The sequence below is a fragment of the Narcine bancroftii genome, chromosome 2, assembly GCF_036971445.1.
Source record: "Narcine bancroftii isolate sNarBan1 chromosome 2, sNarBan1.hap1, whole genome shotgun sequence".
In the NCBI taxonomy this organism is placed as follows: Eukaryota; Metazoa; Chordata; class Chondrichthyes; order Torpediniformes; family Narcinidae; genus Narcine; species Narcine bancroftii.
This window is the reverse complement of record NC_091470.1, coordinates 68189805-68203339: the sequence shown is the minus strand read 5'-3', so window position 1 is coordinate 68203339 and position 13535 is coordinate 68189805. Positions and strand designations below refer to the sequence as shown.

Below are 13535 nucleotides of genomic sequence, written 5' to 3'. Positions count from 1 at the left end.
CTGTGGTGACCTGAAAGAAAGAGATTATCATCTGGAGAACCCAGAGGGGTCAAGTTTCTTTGGCAAGGCACTGAAGTGGCTGATTAAAAGAAGTAAATCACTTGTGGATGCCCAGCATACAATAAATCTCTCTCTGAAAACTGACAAGAATTTTCCTGTGCGGTAACCATTTACCTTACAAGCACCAAAGCCTGGTGAAATTTTATAAATGTTAAATTCTGTGCATGTATAAGAATTGCCTGCATCCAGTGAACTTGGAGGAATGAGAAGTGAGATTGGACTATGAATCAAAGAACTTTTATGAACTTGCATACACATGTGCACAGAATTAGAAGAAGGTTAAGTTAGGTTAGTTAAATTAATAGTGACAAGTTTAAGTGTGATTCTGTTTTCATGTTTGAAGATGATTAAAAACTACTTTTGTTTAAGTAACCATTTGTCTTGCTGAATATCTATTGCTGCTGGGTTTTGGGGACCTCTGGACTTGTAACACTGTGAACTTCCCTTGCCTCTCCTATCAATAACCATCTACAATTTTCCAAAAAAAAATCACTTGTCTGTAATTCTTTCCCATTTTTTAACCTATTACTCCACAGTTGCTATATATAATATATATCTATATCTATCTATAGATATATCTATAGATATATATATATATGTGTGTGTGTGTATACACACACACACACACACACACACACACACACACACACACACACACACACACACACACACACATATATAATGACAAAAAAGAGATGAAACAAAGACAGTTTGAACTGTCTTTGTCATCTTGTAAGATTATGACTAGCCTCTTTGACCAAGGTTTAAATTTGCCTATTCCAATTCTTTGGTCTGGGATTATTATTACATTTCTGTTGGCCATCATTTTATTTTCCCACATTAAGGAATATAAAGAAATTATTCCAGTTGAATTTGAAGTTACCTATGTTTGTTGATTTTAACCTTTAATCTGATTTTCAGCATTCAAAATAATATTTTGCTCTGAATATTTTGAAATAGACCACTCTAGATTTGCATTGTATGATTAATAGCTGCAAATGTGGTAGATGTTCTGCTCACCAGTTCTCAGATGGTCATGCAGATTTTAAAATGTAGAACTGAATTGATTTTTTTTAAAGTGACTGTGCCACTTTTTTCAGAAAAGTAGCATGTATTTTACTTTATACCTGAAATTGAATGGATAGAAATTACCTCAAGATAACTCGTATCTTAAGTTGCCTTAGTTTTTCGAGTGATGGAACTGGAAATGGCCACATGGGAGTGGTCTTTTGCTTTATTAATGGCAGTTCTTTAAGGTATTGCTTTCTGGTTTGGTTGTCTTGGAAGATAGTTGTGGCAAATGACACTGGGGATAGGCACATTGTTGGCTGATACCATGTCAAGTTAGACTAATTTGGTGGAAAGTGCCTTTATTGGTTTAACGTAAGGTGAAAAGTGACAGATTTTAAGAAAAGTAACAGATATAAATTAAATCTAATTATATGATGCCATTTATAATGTGACGTACTAAACAAGGGATACTTCCAGGCTTTTGATGACTGAGTTCACTCCCTCTCCATCATGCCAAATATATTTTAGCTATTTTGGCTAAGAAGTTTTTTTTAAAATCATCTATAATTGTGACTTATAGTTAAATGATCCCTTCAAGTTAAATGAGAAGGTTTGGAAATCATTTTTCAACTACTTTCTTTCACTATATTCTACAGATTTATTAAAAATTCTGATAGCCAGCAATCAAGAAATTTAATTATTTCAATGCAAATTACTAAAATAGTTCGTACTTAAGTTGTTGCCACTTGCTCTCATGTCACTTGGAGGTCAATCACAATCAATCTTCTGACAACTCAGAGTCTTGAGGATTAAGAAAATGATTTCTCATTTGAAGCTGCTGGTAGACTTTAACATATTAAGCATTTTTCTTCATGTGAAGAAGTTGGTTCTGCAACCTTATGGAGCACTGAAGCACTCTATTAACTATTATTTGGATATTCCATTGGTTTGCTATCTATCACATTGAGTAACATTTTCTGTGCTCCCTTGAAATCCACCAGGGCACCATTTATTATGCTCTATTGAAACATGCTGTTCACCAGAAAATTTATTAATTACTTTAGGGGTGGCACGGTTGGTATAGTGGTTGGTGCAACACCTTTACAGTACTTGCGATTGGGATCAGGGTTCAAATCCCATGCTGCCTATAAGGAGTTTGTATATTTTCCCCATGCTTGCATCAGTTTTCTCTGGGGGTTCTAGTTTCCTCCCACCATTCGAATTGGGTGTAAATTGGGCAGCATGGACTCGTGGGGTGAAATGGCCTGTTATCATGCTGTATATCTAAATTTAAAATTTTAAAATGTAATATCTTAAAAAGCAATTTAAAAAAATGTTGAGCGGATATTAGCAGGAATAAAATCTAATAGTCTGAAAATTTTGCCGGAACTCTACCACAGAAACCCAAATGTGTTGAATTAATAGACTTTTTCTTTACTATCTGAAATGTTGTCATCATTGAGCAAACATAATTTGGAGGGAGTTATTGAGATTTGTGCAATCATGCTGCAATCTTGCCCATTGTTACACTAGGTTATTGGCATCTCATTGTGTTAAATCACCTGGACCACAATTTGTTTATTGTCTACAGCATGGTGTTCAACACCATCAGACCAGAAAAATATCTTGGCAAGCTAATAGATCTCAAATCCTCTTCATTTTTCTGCAACTGAATTCTTGACTTCCTTATTGGCAGACCCCAATCAGTGTGGATTGGTAACTTCTCCTTGCAGATCATCAACATGTGCTATCCAAGACTGGGTGCTTAGTCCTCTACTTTAGTCCAAATTCACTCATGACTATGTAGCCAAGTTTGACTCCATCTGCATATAAATTTGCTGGTCGCCTCACAGCCTTGTTTGGTAATTTGAGTGCCCAAGAATGTAGAACGTGGCAAAGTCCAATACTCTGACCTCCCATCCATTGAAGACAATTATGTAAGGCTCTGTCTCAAGAAGGCAGCCAACATCATCAACCTTGACCCAACCCTCTTCTTGCTGCTACCTTCAGGAAGAAAGTACAAAAACTTGAAGTCCAGTACCCTCAGGTTCAAGAACAGTTTCTTTCCAATGGCTATCAGGCTCTTCAATCTGCGCTCACTAGATTAATCATAAAACACTCAGAGTTGACTGCTGTAATACTTTTTTTCTTGCACTATACACCCTTGTATTTTTTTTCACAAAGTACCTGTTTGGCTTCAGCAAATAAGAATTTTGATTTTATAAATTGTACAGAGTTTATGGCAATAAACTCGTTACATTATCTTACATATAGGATTTGGGCTTAATTCTTCAGTGTACACTTACAAATAGGTGTACTATGCGATTATAATTCAACATGCTTTGTATTACATTGGAATACAATTTCTTTAGTCTATTCTTTTATCCCACTTTGACATTAAAACTGTTAATAATTTGAAGTGTTTATATTTAAAAAAAAAACCCAGTATCTGGCATCTATGGGGATTGGTAGATGCCAGTTAAATGAATTTTCCGGTTGCTTGAGGTTACATGATTGGCAGACTAACCAGTAGGAGGTGGCAATATTAAACATTGGTGTTTTTTACCTTTTTTTTAAATTTTAAATTTTTTTTAACCATTGCTTGAAGCTGCCGATTGCTTGAATTCTGGATAACAGGGGTTTTACTGTATTTGAAGTAGAATATTTTAATATTATAATATATTTTAAAAAGAAAATCAGTTTTCTCCACATGCTTGTTACAAGATCAGAAGATTCTTTGGGTTGATGGTCAGTAATTTCAAGTTTTAATTCAACTGGAATGATTCTTAAAGGACCCAGATAAATTATAATTGATGTACTCATGCTTTAACATTGTTTTTCAGCCTTTATTAATCAATGGCATCAAGAATCTAAGGACAAAGTAATGGTGTTGTTGCTGACCCATCTTCCATTATTGAAGCCAGGAAATATTAATGCAAAAATAGAATACATGAAGCTTTTACCTAAAATTTTGGCTCATTCTATTGAGAACAATCAGCATATTGAAGAAAGTAGACAGCTCTTATCCTATGCTTTGATCCATCCTGCCACCTCACTGGAAGACCGAAATGCGCTAGCAATGTGGCTCAACCATTTAGAGGATCGTACTTCTGGTTTTGGAAACCAGGGCAGACGCCAGGATTCAATGGATTTTGGACAAACTCTTTATTATCACCAAAGACAGAACTCTGACGATAAACTCAATGGTTGGCAGAGCATGCGTGATTCTGGGATTTGTGTCTCTGCTTCTCATTGGCCAGACAAGAACCAGGCATGTGAGAATGGACATTTACCACTGTACTCTTCTACATCGGTACCTGCAACTATCAATACTATTGGAACTAGCACAACCACAAGTAAGTACAATGTATCTTGTGATGTAATATTTTTTCCACAATTAAAGCAAATGCTGCTGTACTCAGTTAAAAACTTGTCAGACAAGTCATAAGTTTCAGGTTTATTTGTTCCCATCATCAGCCTCGTCCAAAGCAGCTTTATCCTTTCTATGATCTAGAAACCAAATGGAGTGCTCCAGTTATTACCTTGATGTAATCTTACAGAATTGAAAATGCTCTTGTACTCCAAACCCCTTGAAACAATTGCTTGTTTTACTTGAATATTTCCTATTTATCTTTCATAAACCATCACCTGAATCATCTGTACACCGGGGGTGGCCAAACCGCGGCTCACGAGCCACATGCAGCTCTTTGATATGAATGTGCGGCTTGCTGAGCTATGTTGGCTGTGTACTATTAGTGGGCATGGCTTGCAATCACTTGATGTGGCTGTGTTGCGTGCATTGGAATTCGTGGAGTGTAAATGTTATCCAGGGTGCCTGCCCATCTGAGCTCCCGGCACCCTGGCCATCCATCCGTCCAAGCTCCCGGCTACCCAACCTCCCGTCCATCCAAGCCTGACTCTCGCCTAGTCCCGGTCACTGGCCAGCCATCAGTGTTCATGACATCTCAAAACGCGAACTTTCCAGCCAGTCACCCAACAGAGCTCCTACGCCTCTAACGACTCAGGTACTTACAGCGGTCAAAAGTTGTATCTATGTAATAATCGACCCCACCTCCCCAAATTTCACCCAAAAAAATTAGTTCACAAAATTCGACTATTATACGAATATATGATGTGCACATTTTGATTATTGAAATCAATACAAATTTGTAGTTTAAAAACTGCATATATTTCTTAATATTTATAAAGGTTTTTGTTCTATCAAAATCTGCATGTAAGAGTAAAAGCGTGTATGTAATTTTTTTTTGTCTTGTGGCTTTCAAACATCTGAGGTTTATTGTATGTGGCTCTTACAGTAAGCAAGTTTAGAGATCCTTGCTGTACACTGATCTACTAATTTCTCTTACTTGCAAAGCAAGTACTTACATTTTCTGTCAAAATTAATAACTGCACATTTTCCAATATTGCATTCTATCACCTGTTATCTTCCCCCACGGTTAACCAGTCTACAAACCTCTTGCAAACTCTATATCATCCTTGTAGCTCAGTTTTCCACTGTACCCTCAGGAAGCTTGAATGCTTTCCACTGCCTGAGGAGACCAAGATACTTCCATGTGCTTCTCCAAAATGTCAATGTGCCAATCTGATGAAGACCTGTGTATTCAATTGTTTTCTATTTTTCAAACAATTGTTTATCCATCAAATAAGGCCATGTCTAAGTAGAATATTTTTGGGTGGTATTTTATCAAATATCAAGATTCACACACTTGCAACATAAATATTACTATGGGCCATTTGATCAGCTTGGATAAATAACTAGCTAAAATAAATAAAACACTAAGAACATAAAAGCCTTTATCAAATTGGCAACACTGGACAACAAATTTTTTTCAAAAGGTTTGCTTTCTGAAAAATAAATGGGGATTATGACAGACAATTTCAAGCTGAACACCAAGATTATTTTAGATTTGCTGTATTATTGGAAGTTGGAGAAAAATTAAATTAACTTTTATTGAATTTAGCATTTTTAATTGCATAATGTACCTCGGAGCAAAGCCCTTAGGTTGATAGCACATGTTGCACCACAAATGTGAGGAGCCCAGGTTGTCTTGGTCACCAGTTTTACAACCAAAGTAGAGCTCGTAGGCTTTCTTAATAAGTGCAGTCATGATGCATCTTGAAGCCTTAAGCATATACTCACCACAAATGTAACAGATAATATCGCAGCTGTTGCGCCATTGACAAGACATTTCTGCTGTATTGAATTTTGCTGAAGACAATAAATACTACTGTTAAGTACACTCACTATGCTATTATCTAAAGAACATGCATTCAATCGATATCAATGGAATGCTCAGCATCTGTGTATGTGAGCTGCTTTGACAATAATGGAATCTTTACCTTTATTTTATAGCCTGTCTGCATTTGTACTGACTAAACGTACCCAGTCCCAAGACAACATTTGAATAGCACCTGCAATGAGTGCATGCCCAGGGCATGCTTGGACAATATACGTGCAATATATGACAGGAAATCCCAAAACTAGGTTATATCTTTTTAAAAAAAACTAAGTAAGTGATCAAAGGTTTTTTGTGATCAGCAGCCCAAAAACCATAAAGTACACCTAAAAGTGTTCAGGAAGCAAAATCCACATTGTCTAGTGTAATAGGTTGCCATCCAGGCCTGTCCTCTGCTCTCTGTTTATCCTTTCATAATTTAAATAACACTGGGCCCACTTGAATCTCCCCTCTCTTCTGTTTGTTACTTCGTCAAGACTAATAGATTTGTCAAACATTTCTCTTTTTCATTCATGTTATGATTTTCTAAATGCCATGTAAACATGTTAATGTTAATACATATCATGGTATGTCCAATGACTGAACAGTCTAGTTTGTTTCCTGTTTTTCTTTGTTTTATCTCAGTTTTCTATTATGATTTATTTACAGTTGTGTCCGAACTAATTAAATTATTTTTTTCCAATTTTATCTATTAAATTAAATTAAAATTATATATATATATACATATATAATATGATAATTGTTTTCTTTGGGTTGTGGAAATAAGAATATGTAACGAGTCCCAACATCAGGATTCTGAAGGAGTTGAAAATGGTAATATTTTTACTGCCCCTGTGAAATAATGAGATTAAAGTCTTTCTGAAATTATTTAAAATCCATGCAGTGATGTGTTTGAAGTGATTGAATTGTGCCAATGTTGAAATGTAGAAAGTGTTCAAATAGAAATATCTGAAAGATCTCTGTTTCTTTGACCAAAATTATTTAACAAGAGATGATTGCATCTTTCTATTGAAATGCCTAGCATTTTCTCCATTTTTTGTGGGTGGATTAATTTCGGCATCTGGGAAATGGTGGAACTTTTCACTTAAAATTTGAACTGTTGTGAGAGGTTTGTGCACAGAATTTTAAAACTTTGCCCACACCGTGTACATTGAAAATTATTGTATGTGGCCTTAATTTGATGAGATGCTCTTGTATTGTGATAAAAAAGGACTTGAGATACTGCTTTAGTTCCAAGACAATTAATGCATATGTTGTCAAGGCAATTTCTTTTGGAACTGAAAAGGGATTTTTCTGGAAGTATAATTTTTAACCATATTTCAGGAAAATATTAAAACAGATGTCCAACTATTTCTGAAATTTGATCTTGAGGAATTTTGCTTCTCCATCTTTTTGTCTGTGTCCAAAAGTTTCCCCTGCTTGTTTCATTGTCTGTGTTCTACATAGACAATTTCATGGGATTTGGTGTCTATTTAAATTAAATGTTATCTTCATAATGGAGTGAAGAATTATTAGAATTGTTATAGAAATGTCTGCAAATTTAAAAAATAAGCTGTAAAAGTAAAATTGTAATTAAGAAATCCACTGGTAGCCTTTCCCAGAAAGCTTTGGAGCTTTGGTTTATTTATTTTAGCCAGGGCTTCCCTGGCTGTTCACTGGCTGTTTTCCATAGGCAAAATTCTGTCAATTTTGAATTGTTTTGAAAAGAAACCTCTAGTGCAAAAAGCCAGCAGTAACTTTCTTTTCAAACCTAATACTCTATCTTGTTTATGTGAGCATTATGTTATAATCCCCATTCAAACTGCAAGTTTCTCAGTCTGGTCAGATAACAAATTGTCAACTCAAATGATTTTCAAAAGCAGTTTGAAGAAATTTCCTTTTTCTAGAATGTTTTCTACAATTGAGCTACCAGTTCTCCTTGAATTCCTGAGATTTACCCCCTGCAATGTAAGGAGTTGGACCAAATCTGGAGTATTGCATTTAATGGTCAAGCTTTGACAGAGATTTCCCAATCACCCATTGACACTGGATTTTGCACAAATCAACAGCAGAACATAAAATGGCTCTAACTCCCCAGCAGTTAAGCTAGGAACAGGAAGCCTATTCATTTGAATGGAAACAAATGCTTGTGAGGGGAAAGGCTTTTTTTTTTGGACTGCTTTTTGTATAAATGTTTCAAAATTGTGTGTGTGTGTTTTTATATATCTATATATATAATAGATGCACACACAGTATAGCTGCTTTAAGTTTTAACATGTATTAATAGCTATTGAATATTTCTGAACAGCAGTCAGGTTGTTAACAGCTGGCAAAGCCAATGGGCATGACTCAGCCTTCTGTCAATTTTTTTTTCCTGTTGATTTGTGCGCAGCACTTGTTTTGGCCTCCCAACTCAACAGCATCACACCAGGTGACACCCTGGCACTGTACAAGGTCTCTCAATTTTGAGTTTGAATGGCTTTGAGCAGCAAATTAGTATTTCTAGACTTAGGAAAGGTAAACTGGCAGTTTGTGTGAATAAAAGCTGAGCAGTGGCAGCCAACCACAGGCAACGTGTTCTGGCCCAAATTGTTAATTGTTGATTTAGAACAGTGGTTCTCAACCTTTTTCTTTCCACCAACATACCACCTTAAGCAATCCCTGACTAATCATAAAGCACCTATGGCATAGGGAAAAGAAAAAGGTTGAGAACCACTGATTTAGAACATTACAGACTTGATGTTTAAATCCATTTAGCATGTATATTTCCCCCCAGCACTGAGTTAATACTGATGTGGAAAATTGAAATTTTTGTTTTCATGTTCATGTCAATGATTTTTTCAATTGCACTGGTGCAATACTTTTGAAAATTGGAACCAAGTTGAAAAGTGCTATTTTATTCCAGAATTGGGTTCCAGTGACCAAAGGTTTATTTGACAAGTCATTGCTTTCCTCGCAAACCTTGCCTTTCTTTTCCAAGAAGGGTCATTCTTACTTGTATTCAATACTTGACTTGATTCTCATTGCTCAGAAGCAAAATGGTAAATTTGAGAAATACAAGACTGCAGATCCTGGAATCTTTAGCTGACAATGTGTTTCTGAAGGAACTCGGCTGGCCGGGCAGTATCTATGGGTAGAAATGGTTGGTCAATGAAGTGATTGGAACCCTTTATCGAGATGAAGTAATAAGGTAGTGATATTACTTGAAGGAGGAACGAAGCTGAGAAGGGAGAGATGTGGAGAGAAGGAAAAGCAGGTAGAGGGAGAGACCACTGGGAAGGGGAGAGGAGATCAAGAGAGTCAGGGAAGTAGGAGATTAATAAGAGGTGGAAATGGTGGAATGAGACAGATGTGGGAAGTTATCTAAAATTAGAAAAATCGATATTCATGCCATTAGGTTTAATGCTGACCAGGGGAATATGATGAGTCGTATCCCTGTCAATGGATGGGGCCAAAGACAGTCATAGCTGTGTAGGAATGATAGAGGAGTTGAAATGGTTGAAAACAAAGATCAAGCTTAGACCAACAGAGCAAAAGTGAAGCAGTCATCAATCTCCATAAATTTGATTCTTTGATTTTTGAGGTAAACAGGCATTGAAATATAATTTAAAGATTCTTTAAATAGATGGTCCTGTGATTTTTTTTTCCCCCCCTTCTGGTGTAAGAACTGATTAGATACTGTATAATGGCAAACTAAAATTAAGATGAAAACTCTTCAAAAAATATTCCCAACAATTTCATTGTTATTTTAATGACTGTTTTATTCCTACTTCTTCTGTATTTGTGTTTAGTAACTACATTTGTGATTTGATATTTGAGTAAATGAAGAATGTATTTAGATGAATAATGCTAAGCAGTTAAGATAAATATATTTCTAAATCTTTGACTTGTCCTAAGCGGAATAACAAATTAAATTTCTGTTGAGGAGTGTGGTTGGTGGAGTGCAGCTGGTAGTGGGTTGGTGGACGGAGGGGAAGATGCAGTGGGGGAAAGTGGGAGGTTTTTCTCACAATGTTGAAACATGTTATAGGTGTCAGTGTCGGATTTGATTGTGGGGAAAACCGACAAATTAAAGTGATAATTAACCTATCGTCACCATGATGGAATATCTATGGCACAGGTGGTCCATTCGACCAAATGTGTCCATTTGCATCTAGGTACTTCTCAATGCATTGTTTTGGGGCAATGAGTACCATGACAGTGAAGGGAAAGCATAAGAAATTGGAATTCTGAGAAGTGTAAGCAGATGCGAAACACAAAGTTAAGATAGAAAAAAATTCTGTGCAATTAATTTGTGTTTGGAAGTTGATAGTCCACACTTTCAATGCTGATGTGAGCCTGGGGAAGTTGTAAACCAGCAGTAGTATTGGTCTTGTCAAGCAAAAGTAAGTCTTAAAGTTTTCAATGGCTCAGAATAGGTGGCATTATAAGGTGTTAGAATGTAAATATATTTATCAAATTGTTAAATTGGAAAATTTCTATTAAATAGGTTTCAATATGGTGGAAAGTGAAATATTTGATATTGGAAAATGGGGAAGCATTAAACATAAGGATGGAACAGATTTGTCAATGTTGAAAACTAAATATAGTGGAGCTCTTAACAATACATGTGCATGGACTATCTGATTGCCCTGGGCAGCTACTGGAAACAAAAAATGTTGACTATCCAGAAGACAAAAATATAGGAGAGTTATGTAGAACTGTATTTTGGCCATACTTGAGAGCATTTCTTGGCATCCTTTATGATCTATGATGGTCTTAGAAAAAAGCAGAATAAATTTACCAAAATAGTATCACGAACATACCACCTTTGCAATACTTAGAATCGTGTATAAAGCACAATTTACAGAGTTTACGATTTACAATAAAAAGGAAGATCAATTAGCACCAAACAAGAGCAGCATGAAAGCACTATTTTTGGTTCTTACGGGAACTTGATGGTAGCAAGGTAGAAACTTTCTTTAAGGCTATTTTTATGTGTGTTTTCATGTTGGCTGCCTTTCCCAGGCAGTAGAAGATGCATATGGAGACCATGAAGAGGATGTAAATTTTTGTTACGTTCAGATCTGCATTCATTACCTTCCGTCGTTTCCTCAGATATTTATTCAGAATTTGAAGCTATCGAGTTATGACTTGAGTACCATAAATGTGAACAGGAATATGGACTCTGCCCCTTATCCTGAAGTCAATGATCATCTCTATCAAGGTATTGATGTTGAGAGAGGAGGTTATTTTAGCACCATGCCACTCGACCTTCAATCTTTTTCCTGTTTCCTAAAGCTTTGTTATTTGAAATCCAGTCCATTACAGTGGTGTCATTGGCAAATTTGATGATGGAGTTGGATATGATGGATATAGTAGTGAACTGAGTACACATCCTTTAGGGGCGCCAGTGTTGAGGATGATTGTGGAGGGGATGTTGTTACTCATCTTCATTGATTGCATTCCGTTAATCAGGAAGGGAAGGATTCAGTTGCAGAGTGGAGTGTCGAGTCCTAGTTTGGGGATGAGTTTGCTAGGGACTATGATATTGAAGGCAGAACAGTGTTCTAACATAAGTGTAAAAACACAGTGCTGGAGAAACTCAGCAGGTCAAACAGTGCACTTTATTAGCAAAGATAAAGATATATGACCAATGTTTCAGGCTTGAGGCCTTCATCAAGGTATGGAAAAACCAATACATAAAGTTATGTATGTTAACTACCCAGTAATAAATTCTAAAATTAGGTTTTTGAAGATACCCCTTATTTAGACGAGGGCGCTGACCTATCCATATGTAAGGCGATATAATCAAATCAAGAGAATCAAAAAAAATTTTGAACTAAAAATTGGTATAGACTGAAAAAAGTATAGAAATTTTGGTAAGATATTCATTTTAATAGAATTAATATGACCGACCAGGGAAAAAGAGAGGGGCAACCATTTTATTAAAGATTGTTTCACTTGTTTTAATAATGTAAGAAAATTTTATTTAAAAAGATATTTATGATTCTTTGTAACTGTAATACCAAGATACTTAAATTGATTTTTCACAATTTTAAAGGGGAAATTGGTATACACTGATGCCGGTGAGTTCAAAGGGAAAAGTTCACTTCTATGCAGATTTAATCTATATCCTGAAAACTTACTAAATGGGGAAAGTATTGACAACATTGATGATAATGAAGTGTGAGGGCTTGATAAGTAGAGCAAAAGATCATCTGCATAAGGAAACTTTATTTTCAATTCCCTTTATACACATCCCTGAAATGTCACCAGACTCTTGAAATGCAATTGCTAATGGCTCCAAGACCAAATCAAACAATAATGGACTGAGAGGACACCTTTGACGAGTTCCTCATTGAAGATTGAAAGATTGTAATTGTTGAAAATTAGTAATAACTGAAGCCATTGGGGATGAATACAATAATTTAATTCATGAAATAAAACCTGATTCAAAATCAAATTTTTCTAAATTTGTGAATAAATATTTCCATTCAACTGTTTCAAATGCTTTCAACTGTTTCAAATGCATCAAGGGAAAGAACACATTCGGAAACAGGACTCGAAGGTAGATACAAAAATATTTAATAAGCGATGTACTTTAAAATGAGAATAATTGTTTTAATAAAACCAGTCTGGTCTTCAAGGATAATAGATGGTAAAATATTCTTCAATCTACAGGCCAAAAATTTTAGCTAGAATTTTTACATCAACATTTAATAAAGAAATTGTTCTGTAAGAGGAACACTCAGTTGGGTTTTTACCTTTCTTTGCAAAAATCAATATATAAACTTCATTAAATGTCAGAAGATTACCCTTCCTAAATGAGTTCTGTAACACCAAACTTAACTGAGATAAAAGTAGATGAGAAAAAAAATTTGAAAAACTCCACAGGAAACCTGAATGTAGTGAAAAAATAGCAATAACACAATATAGGGTCATCTAATCTCATTTGTTCATCCAAAGAAAGTGGGAATATTTAAACGATCGAGGAAATTTTCCATAGAATTACTATCGTTTGTGAATTTGGAGGTATAAAGTTGTTTATCATATTTCATGAATGTATAATTTATCTCAGAATGACCCATGGTAAAGTTACCATCCTCCATTTGAATTCTTTTAATTTGCTGCTCGGCTGTAAAACCTCTCAGCTCATTATCTAAGAGCTTGCCTGATAAATAACTATGTGTATAAAACCGACTTCTCCTCCTTAACAGATGGCTTTTAATTAGGTATATAGAAAGA

The 13535-nt window shown here is 35.5% G+C and overlaps 1 protein-coding gene across 3 annotated transcripts in view; it reads left to right on the top strand.

Moving 5' to 3' along the window:
• samd4a (sterile alpha motif domain containing 4A) overlaps positions 1 to 13535 on the top strand; it is a 152375-nt gene that overhangs the window by 47282 nt on the left and 91558 nt on the right. For all 3 annotated transcript variants that reach the window (XM_069916947.1, XM_069916946.1, XM_069916948.1), the window contains exon 3: positions 3915 to 4427. In XM_069916947.1, coding sequence (XP_069773048.1) covers positions 3915 to 4427 — 513 coding nt within the window. The remainder of the gene's footprint in view (positions 1 to 3914; positions 4428 to 13535) is intronic.